Source organism: Nylanderia fulva, unplaced genomic scaffold (assembly GCF_048542155.1).
Source record: "Nylanderia fulva isolate GAGA-0341 unplaced genomic scaffold, ASM4854215v1 Scaffold226, whole genome shotgun sequence".
NCBI lineage: Eukaryota > Metazoa > Arthropoda > Insecta > Hymenoptera > Formicidae > Nylanderia > Nylanderia fulva.
In genome coordinates this window covers 30,846-49,316 of record NW_028190290.1, presented here as the reverse complement: position 1 = coordinate 49,316, position 18,471 = coordinate 30,846, and the positions used below count along the sequence as shown (strand labels likewise).

The following is an 18,471-nucleotide window of genomic DNA, read 5'->3' as shown; positions in this document are numbered from 1 at the left end:
CAAAGACAAATCAAGAAATTGTACACATTACATTAGTTATCCCTGATAAAAAAAATCGATAGAAAACATAGGAATCGATAGAATTTGTAAAAAATTGAAACGTTTTCTATCGTAACCTATATTATTTCACTTTTTATATTTTGAAAGAAATGTTATTGTTTCTTATCATTTTCTTTCATTTTCTGTTATCCATCGGATTCAGTCGTTAGAATACGATAAAATTCTTATAGTAATATATTGTTTTTTATTGTTTTTTTTGGAATTTACCGAGAAAAAATGATTGAAAATTTATCGTATTCAATTGTATATAATTGTAGTTATAAAACTACGATTAAAAATCATGCAATCGTTTTTCTATTGTTTTTTATCGATTTTTTTATCAGGGATGCAAATGGCATTTGCATCGATAATCCTTTAATGCATGCTTCCACTAACACAATGTTTTCTATTTTTGTGCAGCCTGTTTTACAGCCTGTTTTTCAACAAAGTTAAGCTATTATACTCGTTTTGTTGAATTTTACTGAGAAAAAATGATTGAAAATTTACCGGAATCAATTGTATATAATTATAGTTATGGAACTACGATAAAAAAATGATGCATTCGTTATCTATTGTTCTTTTCGATTTTTTTATCAGGGTCAATTTGCATTGATAATCCTTTAATGCATGCTTTCCCTGATACATTGTTTTCTATTTTTTACAGCCTGTTTTTACAGCTTGTTTTTCGACAAAGTTAAGCTATCATACTTCGATATATCGGTTTGCTGTTTATATCATTCGCAGAGCCAAATCTAGGATGTGGCGAGCGAGGCACTTGCCTCGAGTGAAAGACATGAGGCGGCATAAAAATAAACAATAAATTGAACAACTTTTTAGACAAAAAATTTTTTTTAGAAAAATGCAAAAATGATATTAGCATCAACTTAAGTAGCAATTTAAGTAGCAAGCGCGTATGTTATTTTGACGTGTGTGTGTGTGCATGCGTATGTAAAAAAGAAGGGCGTCAATTACAAATACTAATTTCTTTGAGTGAAAAAATATCTAGATCCGGTTGTTTTTTCGATGGTTTTTTTTTAATACATTGAATTTGTATGTGTATGCGTATATATATATTAAATATAAATTTTTATTTTTCTCATGATCGATAATGATATTTATGATGATTTTCAAATTATAAAACTGTTGATAAATTATTTTCTTCACTCAAATCCTGTGTAAAATAATGCGTATATAGTATAATCAATTTTTATCCAAGACAATAATACAATCTCTTTTTTTGTAGTTTTTCAAAATATTCAAGTAGAAAAATGATCAATAAATAAAAATAAATATAAAAATTATTTAATTATATTATTTTTATTATATTTTCGAAGGAGTAAACTTATTTATCTTATTATTTCGATATATTTGCAGTATTGGTAAATCTATATTTTATAATGCTGTTATCTAATAATAAAAGATTGAAACTACTTGTTGATTTGACGATTTAGTAATGCAAAAGCTTTGCAATACTGATTGAATAATATACGTAACCTTTTTCGTGTTTTATAATACATTTTTTTGTAATAAATAATTTAAAAAATATGTCCAACACTCTCATTATAGATATAAATATTGTAAAAATTTTAATTACAATAATTAAAAAACAATTAGAAATAAATAAAAAATAAAAAACAAAACAAAAATTAAAAATAATAAAAGAACAAAAAAATTATAAGTATAAAAAATAAGCTTGTAAAAGTTGGAAATAATCACACATAAATAAAGTCTGTTGTTTATTATATAATTTTTCTTATTTAAATTTATTGTTATCATACATATTTAGCGCTATATAATTTACAAAAATTTCAGATTTTTGAATTCAAAAAATTTTTTTAATTATAATTATTATTATTAATTCTACAATTTACAAGAGCAGTCGGGAGACGCCGCGCGTCTAAAAACTGTAACGTCCGTTGAGTATCGATATTTGTGTTTGTGTCTATTTATTACATAAAACGTGCGCGTGCGTATATGTCTCAAATTTAGCGCGGCGTCTCCCGACTGCTCTTGTAAATTGTAGAATTAATAATAATAATTATAATTAAAAAAATTTTTTGAATTCAAAAATCTGAAATTTTTGTAAATTATATAGCGCTAAATATGTATGATAACAATAAATTTAAATAAGAAAAATTATATAATAAACAACAGACTTTATTTATGTGTGATTATTTCCAACTTTTACAAGCTTATTTTTTATACTTATAATTTTTTTGTTCTTTTATTATTTTTAATTTTTGTTTTGTTTTTTATTTTTTATTTATTTCTAATTGTTTTTTATTTTTTATTTTTTATTTTCTAATTTTTTTATTATTTTTTTTTATTTATTTTCTAATTTAAACATTATTTTTTAATTTAAACATTAAAACTTAGTTGGCAGCAGTCGGGAGTTTTTTTTTTGTAAAAAATTGTATTATTATTTTCTAATTTTTTTATTTTCTAATTTATTTTTTATTTTCTAATTTTTTTTTTTCTAATTTATTTTTATTATTTATTTTCTAATTGTTTTTTATTTTTTATTTTTTTTTTAATTGTTTTTTATTTTTTATTTTTTATTTTCTAATTTTTTTATTATTTTTTTTTTTATTTATTTTCTAATTTATTGCTGCTCTTATGCTGTTTCTTCATTCTTTTGTCTCTCTGCTTCTTCATCCTACACATGTAAAAGTTTTTATTATGTAATATATATATTACAATGTATATAATATAATAATAATAATAATAAAGACACACATACACTCACCATGTGACTGCAATGTTCTATATTCTTTCCAAATATTTTTCTGCTACAATTTTTTTAATTAATATAATATAATATAAATAGAGAGATAAATAAAAAAAAATAGCTAGATAGATAGATTGATAGATAGAGAGAGACAGATGACAAAGACAGATGACAACAATATCTTATATCAAATACGTAAACTTGTACGCAGTTATAATTATGGCTTTGACAAATATATTAACTTTCTTATGGCTATATAAGTTTATACATTATGTAATCACAAGTAAGTTTATATATTTGTATAGCCTTAATTATTATTACATATGTGAATAATCTTTTGTAGTAGATAATTGGCTATGTAAGTTAATATATTTGTCTGCATTGCCATAATTATTGGTGCGCTAATATCTTTGTATAACTATAAATATATTTGTATACATATTTTTAATTAATTATATAATTATTATATAATATACAAATAAGAGAAAAAATAACTATATACATTTATACAATTATATATGTGGATATTTATAGCAATGTGGCTACGTAGCAAATTTAATAGCAAATAAGTGGCTACGCAGACAAATATAAATTCATATAGCCATGTTATGACTACAACAGATTAATTATATTATTAATTATATTATATATTTTTATTAATTATTAATAACAAGACTTACTCGTTTTCTATTATTAATAATGTTTTCTTCTTCAGATATCTCCAAGCGAGTATCTTCTTCCTACATATAAATAAAGAAACAATAAATAAATAATAATTAACAATATCCTAAATAAAGAAAAAAACAATAAATATAAAAGAAGAAACTTACTCCTTTATTTATATCTTCTTGAGATATATCCATAATAATACACTTCACTTAATATTGTTGTTGACAATAACACGCAACAGGTGACAGCTAACCTATCCTATCAGTCCCGTCATTATTACTTCGAGATGTATATACCAATGTCACCAACATTCCCTATCCGGATACTACAACGAATCTCATTGGTGAATCATTTTTCCTCTTAGGTTCACACAGCAGCCAATGAGAGACCGTATTGACGAAATAATACTCATTTTTCACTTTTTATTAATAGAATAAATAACGATAATAATACGCTTTAAACCTTCCTTGATTAATAAGAAACTTATGTTCCAAAGTTCATATAAAACTATGCAGTAGTTATCGAGAATTAAGGTCACGACCGATCCGGGCTCGATGAAACGCATACTTCCTCTCTTTTCGCCAACCTACGGTTGGCAGCAGTCGGGAGAAAAATATGTCCAACACTTTCATTATAGATATAAATATTGTAAAAATTTTAATTACAAAAAAATATGTCCAACACTTTCATTATAGATATAAATATTGTAAAAATTTTAATTACAATAATTAAAGAAAGGGAACGGATAAAATAGAATTAATTTTTGACTTGACAAGAAAAACACTATCTACGCACATAATTTGATCTCAAGATTTTTCTCGATTTCTGTTGTCAATTTGCTGTTAGATTCTGTAAGCAGGTACTGGTAGCAAATCGTAAACAAATTATGGGAATAACCGATGCTGATCTGTTAGCAACTTTTGTAAAAATTTGTCGCCAATCTGCTAACAATTTGCGCGCATTTTGCTTTCCGGGAATCGTCATGGAAAGGTTATCAAATTCTAGCAATCCTAATAATGCCTTAAAAATGTCCTAAACGTCTTTGAGAAGTCTGTTGTTTTTCTCCTGTTTTATCGACAAAATGTGACGTTAAATAAACTATAAATCTATTAATTGGCTATACGGATTGTTTTTTTCTGAAATTAGACTAGGCCGGATTTGACATTGAATAAAGGAATCTAAGTACATGTTTAGATATCAATTTGGAAGCCTAGTAAACGAGAATAGCACATCCTACATTTTTGTGCATGCAAGTTATTATCTGTGAATGATACTTTTAAAGACTCTCATTCTAACCAAGTATGATAATGATTTTCATGGTATATTTAAAATACAAAACTGCTGATAAGTCAGTGATTATTGTATTTTTTTAATTAAACTTAATACAAAATAATGAGTAGATATAATAAATTTGATTGTAATAAAAACAGTGTAATAAATCTCTTTTTGTAGTTTTTTAAAACTTTTCAACTAAAAAAGATTATGGAAATAATAAAAATCAATAATATTACATTTATATAATTATAAATAATAAATATAAAATATATTTCAAAATTATGTGTGCTGCATAAAAATTACTACATTTATCATGAATAATATAGATAATATACTTTACTTTCCCGATGTAGTAAACTCACTTATAGTTTTACAATGCGTTTACAGTATCATTAAAACTATCTTGCTATTATTTAGAGATTGACATTACAAGACGTTGATCAAATATTTACAAGTTCAACTTGTCAATTTATTTATTGCATTAACTATATCGGAACAATATTTGTCGCATTTTTTAATTTAAATGCGACAATATATCTATATATGCGATAAATAATTTAATTAAAATTCGACAAATTAAAGTGACTTCAAAAAATTTTATATATAATAAGAATGATTATCTTCTTTTAAAGATTTATATATATGCGAAACTTATATGTATATAAATATAATATTGAATATACTATCCGTATTTTCTTTATTTGCTTCATGTAAAAATTGTAAATATAAATACTTTCTTCATTTTACCAGCAAAAGAGTGTAATACAAAAAACTATAATCACATCTAAAAAACTTAGTTGAATTGCTGAATTCTTTATGTAAAATGTGCGTGTGGTGAATTATTAATATACAAAAAAGAATAAATAATGAATAAATGCATCAATCGTAAAAGAAAACAATGTTTAGATAATTAAGTCATAATTGAAAAGAAATCTTATATTATCAGTATACATCTCTGACATGTAATTTGCAAATAACATTTTTTTCGTAAATTATTTATAATAATTACAAAGTATATTTTAAATGCCACTTGATTGCAGTATTGCATATAAAACTGTGAGTTAAAAAAATATATTAAACATAGTAAAATTTCTACATATTGTAAATAAGGTTATAACTTGAATTGTAATATTAATAAAGAAAGGATTAAATGTAACATTCACTGTATTATAAAATGTGAGCAAAAGTAAATAAAAGCAATATTTCTTAATAGATATTATCTAGAATTGCAAAAATTAATTGCTCCATACAAAAATATATACACATAAAGAGAATTACGATTGATTCGTCTCTCTATGTCCAAAAATATCCAATGAACTTATTATAAGTACCGAATCTTCTATATTATTTCTTAAGGTCTTGATACTTTCGAGACAATTTGTAAAGTTTGGTCTACCAATTACAAATTTCCAACAATGTAGCATCAACTGATACAACATCGGTGGACAGTTGAGAGGTTTTGGCAGTTTGCCTCCCTCACGCACATATTTTATAATTTCGGAAGTATTTTTGGCAGGATAAGGATGTTCACCCAATGACATAATTTCCCACATTAGTACTCCGAAAGCCCAAACATCGCTTTGTGAAGTAAATATTCCAAACACTAAAGATTCCGGTGCCATCCAGCGAACAGGAAGTGGGTGGTCTCCTTTCTAAAACACAATTTTATAACACAATTAAGTTATTTTTATCGAACTTCCTTCAGAAGTTTAGAAACAAGCGTTATGCGCATACAGTCAACTCTCATTTTCCCTTCTTCATAGGTATACAAATAAAAAAAATTTATTTTTACCGTTATAATCAGCTTAAAATTGTATGATTATGAAAAAATAGAAAAAAAATTTTAGCTCTCTCAAATAATTGTATTTACCATACGGTAATAGTGATCCTTGTAAATATCTCTGGCTAGTCCAAAGTCGCCGATTTTCACAATACGGTTTTCATGATTTTTTACGGATATTAAGCAATTTCGACACGCGAGATCTCTATGCACAAATTGCTGCCTTTCTAAGTAACAACAGCCTCGAGCAACATCTTCGCACATGGCGAGCAAGTCTTTCAGACGCAACGCGCACGAATCTGACGATTGCAATGTTCCATTATTTCTTAAATAATTCAATAAGTCACCAGGTTCTATTAATTCCAATATAAGTAACGGTGAATTCGTGTTCAAACAAATGCCTAATATTTTTAGCACATTTTTATGTCGAAAGTGGCTCATAAGTTTAGCCTCTTTCAAGAATTCCTTTTTTTCTTTTGAAGAAGCTTGTCTTTTCAGCATTTTTATCGCAACTGGTGTTGTGTCCAACCCTTCAAAATTTTTGATGATTCCTTGATATACCTGTGAAATATTACATAATTAACAGACAAATCAATAAAATGTATGCTAAAAATGTTTATCCTATTTGACTTTTTTTCAGAGAAATTTTAATTTTAACAATTACTTTTATTTAAAAATATGTTTGACCATCAATTTAGACGATTAAAAAATAAAAAATATACTTAAGTAATAAGAAATTGATACCTACACTACCAAATGCGCCGCTACCTAAAAACTTTGTTTGGATAATTTGATTTTTTTCGATTATGGTCAACGCAAATTCGTCTGAATTATATTGCAATCTAGAAGGGTTCAGCAAATTTAGTTGAGTGCACCCGAAAGATATTTCATTTAAAGGTACTAATTCCGTATTGATCATTATTGGAGGCGAAACTATTTCGTTACTTCTTTTGCGTTGCCTGTATGCTGTCATATAAAAAAACTTTTAATACACGACATAATGCTCCGCATTGCAATATCTTAATTCTTTTTAAGAAATAATGCTGACTTTTTCAAATTTTATATGTTTGTATATCTATATACCAAATCTAAACAATTTATAATAAAAATCCAAAATTTATATGAAATATACTTACTACAATAAAAGTAGTAAACATTGTATATTACAATGATTACAATAAGACATAATATTAATGGCAGATAATATTGCATAGCTGTCCCAGTTGCGCTAGGAATCTTTCTTGCATCACCTTTGTTACATAAAAGTACAATTCTTCGTTTCGGATTTTTTATTTAAGATATTTTATCATAATATCTAAGAACTACATTACTTGAAATGGACATCAAGGAAAGATTGAAACGTAATAAAATTAATAAATTGCCAGTTGGTCGACACATATTTCTCAAAAATAAAATACTAACACTCTTCTCTCGACCAATTTGGCAAAGTTTTATTACTTCACAACGTTTTGATCATGATTTAGGTCCTTAGCAAGTGATTTGTGAAATGTAGTTAAAATTTAAGAAAGTAAGCTAAGTAATGTCAAAAACATGATGTCAGTTTTACACAATGTACTCACTTGCTTACTTCTTAAAATTTAAACTACATTTCGCAAATCACTTGTTAAGGATTTAAATCATGGTCTAAACATTGTGAAGTGAATTAATAAATTTTTGCCAGGTTGGTCGGGTGTTTATTAATTTTTTTTTAATTCTATCTGGCGGTTCTTCATGCACATAATAATCAATTATTATTAAGACATTTTACTTAAAACTTCATTATTCAATTTCTAATGCGAAAAAACTTTTAAGACATTCTTAAAGTAAATCTATGTTTTCATAACGTCTTCATTTGCTTACCGAGCGTTCCAAAAATAAATTCTTTTCCATCAGACGGCCATGTGAAATTTTTTTTATACTCAGTATATTTTAAGTTCAAACGAAATTTGTACTTAGTTTGCGGCAATAAATTTTCTATGTGATATGTTATTTTATCATTATTCCCCTTAATATTATTCGCAATTTCCCATATCCTCTTTCGTGACGCAGCATTTTTGTATTCTAGTATAAGGAATTCAGTAGGAATCGTCAGATTAACGCTTGGAATCCACGAGATATTCATACTGTTTGTATCGATCCCATTCAAACTTAAATTATTTGGTTCGGACATGTAGACTGTTTTTATTACACTGTCAGTGACGACATCTGTCCGAATGGTTGGATACACACTCACGTATATCTCGTATTTTTGCTTTGGTATCAGTGACGGAATTACCGCGAAAAACTTGCCATTTGTCGTACTTTCTAGTTTATTGACTTTTATTGAGCGAACCGAATTTTGATTTTCTTGAGTGTTATTTGGATATTCTACCAATTTTACCTCATAATTCACTGCCACGCAATTTAATTTTTTCGGTGGCATCCAATCAATTACCGCCAGATTTGGCATTACAACTTGAACTACTACATCATCCGGTGCATAGAGCTTGCCCGTAGTTATCAGTTTTACATCTGGGCCGAATTGCAAATCCAGCGATATCTTGTAGGTGTTAGAAATTCTCAATGCCAGCTTTAACGTGTATTCTGTCAACTGCGTCAAATTTTGGAATTCGTACTGCCGTTCGTACGTTTGGACACGAAATTCCTTGAATTCGTTGAGATCATTGTCTAAACATTTTAAATAACTCACAAAGATGTCATATATAAAAATAAAATTGTACTTTTTACATTCGTCAGTGAGATTCGGCTCCGGAAGGTTCACCTTAATGCTGTCTGCAGTTATTAACATTTCTTCAACACGATTATCCTTTGTAGGTATTAGACATATCTTCGGGGGATATGATTGTAAAGTTTTATCAAGAGCTATTAAGTCAAAAAAGCCGTAATGGATTGTTTGAAAACATTGAAATATGTTTTCTTTGCTTTTGAGAAGAGCATTTTCCTTTCTTAAAATATATATTTCTTCATAAGTAATCAAGTAAATATTAATACTATCAATTACTATATCATTAATACGATAAGTAAATTGATTTGGAAATCTTAAAATCATATTGCAATTACAACCATTAATATCCGTGACGATTAAATATTCCTTGTTTATTATCCAATATATTAGCGGCTCGTCAATATTCGTTGTATCAATCGTCATAAAAGTGTAATCAATTTGTAGCAATCCTAGAAATGTCTTGAGGCAGAAGCATGTATTGTCTGCCATATATAATTTGTTTCTACCATTCAAATCCGTTTGCACTATTGAAGAATCTACTGTCCAATATAAATGTCTGAAAAATATTTATATTGCTCACTTTTATTAAAACATTATTATAATTACATATCTATCACAAACGAATATATGTTTATTTATATCTTATACGTTTCTATGTAAATTTATGATTGCATTACTTATGGATCTTTAATACAAAATTTGCATATTAAATTAACAAGTTATAGAACAACACAAATCTTTAATTAAAAAAAACACAATATATTGTTCAATTTGTTAGATTAATTAAATTTAATGTACCTCTTATATGGCAATACTTTTAAAAATGAAGTATGCTTTGCAGCCAGTGCGATTTTTTCGTATGTTTTGATGCCTTTTTGTTGTACTAATGTTAAGTTCAGTTTCATAATGTAAGTACCGTCCATAGTATTTTCTAACCAATAAAGATTTTCATGAATCCAATCGATGCACAGAGAATATCCACCGCCTTTGATTTTTGCTATTATTGTATAATTTTGATTTGTTTCGATTGCATTCGGATTAAATTCCAATGTTATTATTTCTACGTCATTAATCCCATAAATCTTGTGTTCCAATGCTGAGTAAACGATTTCAGTACAGTATTTATATATATCACGTTTAAAGCCGATCTTTAAATCTATATCCAGTACATGCAATCTTGATATCTTATAGATGACTAATATAGGTACTGGATTCTCATGCGTGGTCGACACGTTGATGAACTTAGTATAAGAGCCAGCACCAAATTTGTTATGCGCTTGTACTTTGAAATAATACACTTCATCAGGTTTTAAATTGTACACTTTAAGTTGCAATATCGTGAAATTTTTGATTATAACAACTCTTCTATGAATTATTTGATTCTCAAAAAACCAATATTGAACTGTATATTTTTGTATCACTCCATTTGTAAATTTAGGTTCGTTCCATCTATAAAGAATATAAAAATATTTTATCTTTTTATTTTTAACAACTTCTGAAATCTATTTACATATAATTATCTATTACACGTGACATATAGATAAGTTTCATTTTAAAAAATCGGGTTGACCTTAAAATGATCTTAAAAACGCTATCTAAAATCAAACTGATAATATATATTTTCGAGATAATTCGCTTTTCAGGAATGGATTTCTCATGCTTATAGAGAAGAAAGAAATGTTATACACCCATAAGTTCGGAAATGATTAGTTCAGGTCCGTTTAAGGTCCGGAAATGATTAGTTTTTGAGTTTTAAAATTCTTGTAACAAATAATTTTTGTCTCATTTTTCGTTTTAGGAATCTTCGCTTAAAGGTATTGACGATATTTTTTAAACATAAATTAATACCAATTGTCGCTCGTATATTGAAAACAAAGTGATAAATATAAGGCCAACTTATCGAGCTGAATATTCGAGATGTTCAGTCAACTACCATTTATTACATGTATAAATTATAAAACTACAGTCATTATATTAAAACTAACGCAAATTACAATCATTCTATAAACGTTTCGACCGCACGCGGTCTTCTTCAGTATAATTATTGAAATATAAATTCTTACAATTCACATGATATCGAAATTTAATTATAGTTATTCAGAATCGAGAGTTTTTGAGCAATTAACGCGTGTTTCAATCCGTCCTGTCCAACAATGTTCGCCTCGATATGATCGAAAGAGATTTTAATGTAGTGCAAACAGTAGTTAGGATAACTACTGGAGAAAAATAGCTTGTATTCAACTCGTAATCAGCTCGTAATCATAGACGATCAAATTAGTCAAAATTCATAATTCTGACTACTTTGATCGCTCATATCTCTGAAACCAATTGTCGGTTCAACTTAAAAATCAATTATAATTAATTTCTTATCATAAAGTATCATTTGGTAAACAAATCAATTCCAAATTCGCGAAACCCAAAATAATCAATTTTTGCGGAAGCTCAATTATCTTTTTTTTGCTTTGTTCGTTATTTTGAATCTGGCAGTTCCGCATTTGCCACACGGCATTTAAAAGTAGGTTTAACGAAAATTTTAAGCACTTTAAAAGCTATTTATCTCAAGAAATAAAATGTGCAGGAGGGTGGCCGTATTGAGAAAGAATGTCCTATATATATATATATATATATATATATATATATATATATATATACATATATATATCAAGAGACACGGTAGTGTCTCGCGACCAGTTAAGGGCGTAGCGGAGACACCGTGTATCTTAACGCGAGTCGGACATTTGAGTCTTTATAATATTTCGAATCCTCAATAATGGCTGAAGCAATCGAGTTTATACTAGACTTAATCGATAGATTGAGTTCGAATTATATAATAAAAGTGTCTTTATTTCTGCTCTACGTGATTTGTAAGCAGAGATATATAAATGCAAAATCGAAATATGAAAAATTTCTATTAAGAAACGTCCCCGTCATCATTATCATCATCGACCACGCATACATAGTAGTATCGTGCTACACGTATTCACACGTATACAACACATGCGCACACATATATCACACGTACACAACACATGCAAGATGCATGTAGTGGTAATTTTGTCCATCTCGCACGTTTTACAACAGATGGCGATAGTAGCGCTTCGCCATATCGGCAGCGTGCGGGGTTATGTTGGCTAACTCTCTCTCTCTCTCTCTCTCTCTCTCTCTCTCTCTCTCTCTCTCTCTCTCTCTCTCTCTCTCTCTCTCTCACACACACACACACACACACACACTCTCATTCTCACTCACTCACTCACTGTTCGTCTTGTGTACTTATTTAGTACATTCATGATTAAACATCTATATGCATTAATGTGAAATTTACTTACAATTAGTTTACTTGAAATATTCAATCTCTAAAGTGTTTATCTTATAAGATAGACAAAAAAATCTGAGTAAATAATAAGAAAAAAAACAAAAGGATTATTATTGTCATAATTTTTTATCAATTAAGTACTCTCAACTATCCAATAATTAAATAAATACGTACAAATGTGCGCGCGTGTACACACATACACATATTGATATTAAAGAGATTGAAGGAGAGGAAGGAGAAGATAAAAATTTAAATATTCACATATATTTTCAAATATTATATATGAATTTATAGTTTACATATCTAATTAATAATGAATTTCTAATTATATTAAACATATCAAAATAAAGACATACATGTATTTATCAAATGAATAAAATTATTGAATACAGACTTAAAAAATTTATTAACCCATACAACACCGTTAGATTGCAAAAACATTACAACAATCTTTCACCGCAATATTGCAATATTGCAAATTTACTGCAAAATGTTGCTACATCATTGCTGTTGAATTGCAGCAATGTTAAAATGTCCGCTTTTTGAAAGATAATAAAATTATTGATTATCGTTAACATCTTTTATTGTACAATATTGCAAAAAATTATTTTACAATATTACAGTATTATACCCAGCAAATACCAAGTTACAGTTATATAATTGTTAGTTGTAATTTTCCACTCAACAAAATAATTGTTATAATACACGTATTATATTTTTGAATGGGAAATTACAACTAACAATTATATAGCTGTAATTTGGTGTTTGCTGGGTATATGTATATATATTACAATATATAAATTGTAGAATTTGGATTACATGCAATATTTCCGAAATATTAATGTTATATTGCTACAAGTATGCTGGAATTTTGTGCACCTATATCTCTGCAATGTCTTTATAATGTTGCATTGCAACTTGCAACATTGCAACGTTGCTGCAATATAATTGCAATAATCTGTGCTGTATGGGAAACATAGACTTAAAAAATTAATTAATTAAACATATTCTAAATTTAGAAAAAATAAACTTTATCTATATATGCAACAGTTTTTTAAACTAAATTTTGAAATTCTATTTTATATTAGACAATTATCTCAATCAACATCTACGTCCACATTAGCTGCACTGCAGACTACCTCTACAGCCACATTATCTGCTCCGCGGATATAGCGTTATGCCAATTACGATACATTACATGTACTTACTTACTTGCCTTTACTGTACCAACTCTTGTTCTTTCCACGTAATCATGTTTTTACAGTTATCGTTTGCTGTATATCTTCCAGCAAACTTTATTTCGTGTGAAGTGTATTTAATTAATTAAATCTCTGCGAAAGATTGAGAAGATGAAGGGATAATTCAAACTATGAAGACACATGGTTACATGGAAAAGACAAGAGTTGATACAATAATAAAGACATACATGTATTTGTATCCTGCTGGCAGGATAAGGTTATAGAAGTTGATTGAGATTAAAAAATAATAATGAAAATAATAAAAAAAATAAAGACACATGTATTTGTATCGTGTTGGCATAAAGTTATAAAAGTTGATTGAGATTGAAAAATAATAATAAAAATAATTAAAAAAAGGAAATATTCAATCATCATTTAAAAGCATATTTGAAATCTGTAGAATAAACAGTTTTTGCAAAAAATGTGGAGCATTTGAGCTCTAGTAAGTCTAAAAATAAATGTAAACATCAATTAATAATAACTAATGTTATATACAGAGTTTGTATTTTAAGTAATGAGAATATTTTTGTCCTGACGCGGCTGTACGCCAGAGGGCGCTCCGACCGGTTGGAGTCGTGGGGCCTTTGACCTTGATAACGCTCCAATCGGCGGTCGCCTGCTGGCTTTGGTTGAGGCAGGATCACGCGTGGCGTAGACGTCTTCAAAAAAGTGTGTGCAAGTTCAAAATGCAACAAAGCATTGAACAGCGTTACGCAATCAAATTTTGCGTTCGCCTTGGAAAATCGGGTGCATCAACGCTGGAAATGATTCAGCAAGCGTACGGCAGGGAAAGCTTATCGCAAGCTCAAGTTTTTAGATGGCACAAAATGTTTAAAGAAGGCCGGGAGAGCGTGGAGGACGAGCCCCGTGCAGGTCGCCCGTCAACATCAAGAACCTCAGAAAACGAACAACGTGTGCGACATTTGCTGAACACGGACCGGCGTTTAAGTGTTTGCATGATCGCAGAAACGCTAGGAATAGATAAAATGGTTGTGCACAAAATCATCTCACACCTGCTTCGTGGTTACCGAGCACTTGACAAAAAATGGCATCGTAACAATTCCACAGCCTCCCTACAGCCCCGACCTTGCCCCAGCAGACTTTTTCCTCTTCCGCAAAGTGAAAACCGCCCTCAAAGGGCGCCACCACGGGACCCTGGATGTTGTCAAAAGGGCTTGCACGCATGCTCTGAAGGATGTTTCGGTTGGTGACTTCCAGGGAGCGTACGAAGCGTGGAAACGTCGCCTGCAGAAGTGTGTTGATGCTCAAGGAGCATATTTTGAAAACTACTAAAGTTTTGTAGCGATATCTCTAATAAATTATTTTTTGTGGACTTATTCTCATTACTTAAAATACACACCCTGTATATATTATATATATAAACCAATTTGTTGCAATATTCACTATAAAAGGTTGTAAGGGTAAGATGGCTAAAAGTGAATAATTTAAAAGATAGTTAACATAATTTTACATAAACTGAAATATTTCATAAAATAAAATATTTTTAATATTTCGAAGTTTATGTAAGATTATGTAAAAATTATACTTTTACAACTTTTTATAGTAAATATTGCGAGGAATCGATTTATATGAGAAAAATTAAGGTAATTCTATTTTGAAAATATAAGTGACCTTTAAATAACCTTGAAAATCGCCGTTTAGGAAAAAGTCTGTGTCAACTTTTTCTTTTTCGAAATCCTGCAACTTTTATCTAAATTTAATAGAAAATGTATAAAAAATGCTCGACATTAGTACACACACACACACACATACACACATATGGGTAAATTTATATAAATAGGGTGCTTTAGGAGGAATGATCAGGATTCTAGGATATGATTGTACACATCATTTTAAGCAAAGAAGTTTAGATAAACATGTTTAATAATTGTTCTATTCTGGTCATAAAAATATACAAAAATGAATGATATAATCTCTAAAAACTCACCTTTAAAAAAAGGTAAAAAAAGGCGACCAGTTAAGGGTACGCCATTAACAAAAATTATCCATTGCAAACCCATGTAGAATCCTATCCTATTGCAAACCCATGTAGAATCCTATGAAAAATTAATCATTGCAAACCCATGTAGAATCCTAGGCAAAATTAACCATTGCAAACCCATGTAGAATCGTACCCATTGCAAACCTATGTAAAATTCTATAAAAAATTAACCATTGCAAACTCATGTAGAATCCTATGAAAAATTAACCATTGCAAACCCATGTAGAATTGTATTAAAAATTATCCATTGCAAACTTATGTAGAATCCTACATTGCAAACCCATGTACAATAGAATTGTATGAAAAATTATCGATTATAAACCCATGTACAATCGTAACAAAAGTAATGAAATAAAAAAAAAATTGCGCCAAGTGAAAGTAGAAACTTGTACCAGTGGAAAATTAAAGTTGCAGACATATATGGAGTCGTATAATGAATCAGTAAAAATTTAAATTTGCAAATGTAGAATCGTACCATAAAAAAACTTATCTTATAAAAAAAAAGATAAACAAGATGCCAAGTCCATGCGCCATGTGAAAAAGAAATAAAAAAATTTTAGTTAAAAAAACGGTCCGAAAAGCTAGTATTTTTTAAGATTATCCAATAAACAGTTTGTATCACTTGTCAAAGTAAATCTTTTAACAAAGATAGTAATATTTCAATAATCAAGATAGTAATATTCAATAACCATTCTCTGTACTTACTCGAAATTTGAGATCACCCACTGGAGGTTTAGCATATGGTATTCCACGAAAGGCATTGTAAGAATCGCCATAGACGTTTTCCTCAACGATGGCGACTAATGTCCCTTCAGACACATTTACTTTTACTGTTTTGAGTGACCCTGAAAAATTTATGCTCTGGCTATATTATTACGATAAATAAGTATTTATATATAAACATATATAGAATTTGCTTATCGTGATCCAAAAGTTACGCGATGTCAATATAGAGTTGGTATCTTGATAAATATGAAGATATTATAAATAGATAATTATTTTGTGTGCTACAAGAAAAACGTCACTCTTATGAAATATATCTTTGTAACAGCAATTGGACTACTATTAACAAATTCTTCGATATTGTAAACAAAATTTGTCTTGTCGCAGATATAGAATTTTTTTTTAACAAAATTAATTTTCGTTAAAAATCATTTTGCTGTCTTACAACAACTAATATACTTTATTACACAAGATATATGTACAACAATATCAACGAACGGATTCTTTTCAATGTCATTTTATTGAAAAAGGAAATATATATTAGGGGTATATAGAATTATATATACAGAGTATCTCAAAATTACATTCTTCAGCAAAAATTTCGAAAGAAAGGTCATTATTTTTTGCATGTTTCCAATTTTTGCCATATACACATATCTTTGTAACTAAATCTTAAATTAAAATTCTATTAAAATAAGAAATGTGGTTGTATTAATATTTCATTTTTACAAGGTTTAATTTATAATAAGTAATAATGTATAATAATAAGATATAATAAGCTTTACGTTATAATTTAACGAAAAGCTTAATTTTTTTCTATCGCTTATAACTCGAAAATTATTGGTGCCTCGAAATTTTTGCCGAGAAAAAATTGTCTTCAAATGATCTCAGGAATTTCCTTATTATCAGAGTGTTTGGTAATTTTAAGACACTCAATATATATACATATTTTTATAAAATTCGTGTTATCTACTCGAAGCACAATTTTCCTTTGTTATTTTCTACCAAATGTTAGCTAGCGTCTGGATGGTATACGTATCTAAAAGCTAGATTACCACAATATTACACATAGAGGCAAGCAATGACTATAGGCTTACTATATATTGATGCTAGTTCGCGTCTAGAAGAACTGGCTCGTAGCTATGCATCCGCGATTTTAAATTTTCACACGGGTGATATTGCATGCGCGCAGCATTAGGGGCAACGGAGAGGCGTTATATGAAAACTTGCTATTGCGTCTTGTCATTGTGTTTCCCGAGGTATGCCCGAAGAATATTGCGATGTGCAGGATGCGCACTATATAAATGCAAATTTACTCGCGGAATTGCGGAAACAAATAAAGTAGTGGTCCACGCACACTGAAGCGGTAATACACAAGTCTACGGAGAAGCTTTCTCGGGCAAAGAGAGATAAATAAATTAAATGTGCAATTGATTGTGAAATAGGGAATTTATTTAAATTGGAAATTATTCTATTCGGTAACCGATCGAGCGACAGTTTGTGTGTTTAAGTGCGCGTTTTCCGCTGGAAAGCTTTCTGTATTAGAGAGCTTTGGATGCTTTCCATAACGGAACGATGTTACATTTTAGGCTTTTTTTCTTGAATTATATACCAACTACAATATTTGCTTATCCAATTAAAATTATATAGATGATCATCTAAATAAGATCTTGTTATTTTGTCTTTAGATAGATAATAAAAATATATATTTTCTATATCTGTATCTTAGATGAACAAAGGGTTATCTTTACTAAATTATTCAGGTAATTTGATTTAGAGTCATAGCATAAAAATAATTAATTAGTATAACTTAAGCAATAAGTATGTCGTCAATGTTTTCTGTTCTCTAAATAAAATTATATATATGCAATTCTGGCGTTATTTTTTTAGCTAGATAATAAAAATATATATTATATGTATATCTGCATCTTAGATGAAAACAATTAAGTGTTATAATTACTAATAAATTATCTAGAATA

The 18,471-nt window shown here is 28.6% G+C and overlaps 1 protein-coding gene and 1 long non-coding RNA gene across 2 annotated transcripts; both read right to left on the bottom strand.

Moving 5' to 3' along the window:
• Positions 1-2,646: 2,646 nt before the first annotated feature.
• LOC114930688 (uncharacterized) lies at positions 2,647-4,034 on the bottom strand. Its single transcript, XR_014924717.1, has 4 exons — positions 3,598-4,034; positions 3,448-3,507; positions 2,780-2,828; positions 2,647-2,695 (listed from the first exon to the last, which is right to left on the bottom strand). It is a non-coding gene; the product is annotated as an uncharacterized LOC114930688 (long non-coding RNA).
• Positions 4,035-5,985: 1,951 nt separating this feature from the next.
• LOC114930671 (proto-oncogene tyrosine-protein kinase ROS-like) lies at positions 5,986-16,608 on the bottom strand. The gene is made up of 7 exons (XM_085483001.1): positions 16,475-16,608; positions 10,015-10,665; positions 8,352-9,772; positions 7,628-7,741; positions 7,240-7,457; positions 6,582-7,052; positions 5,986-6,363 (listed from the first exon to the last, which is right to left on the bottom strand). The coding sequence occupies exons 1-7, from the start codon at positions 16,543-16,545 to the stop codon at positions 5,986-5,988; spliced, it is 3,324 nt and encodes a 1,107-aa protein (XP_085339127.1). The 5' UTR covers positions 16,546-16,608.
• Between the last annotated feature and the right edge of the window lie 1,863 nt (positions 16,609-18,471).

Excerpts from the sequence above, each read along its gene's own strand:
- LOC114930671 (XM_085483001.1), bottom strand. The coding sequence starts at position 16,545 with ATGGCGATTCTTACAATGCCTTTCGTGGAATACCATATGCTAAACCTC. Across the intron at positions 7,742-8,351 it reads ATTTATTTTTGGAACGCTCG|GTGATGCAAGAAAGATTCCT; the intron begins GTAAGCAAATGA and ends TATGTAACAAAG. Across the intron at positions 6,364-6,581 it reads AGGATCACTATTACCGTATG|AAAGGAGACCACCCACTTCC; the intron begins GTAAATACAATT and ends ATTGTGTTTTAG.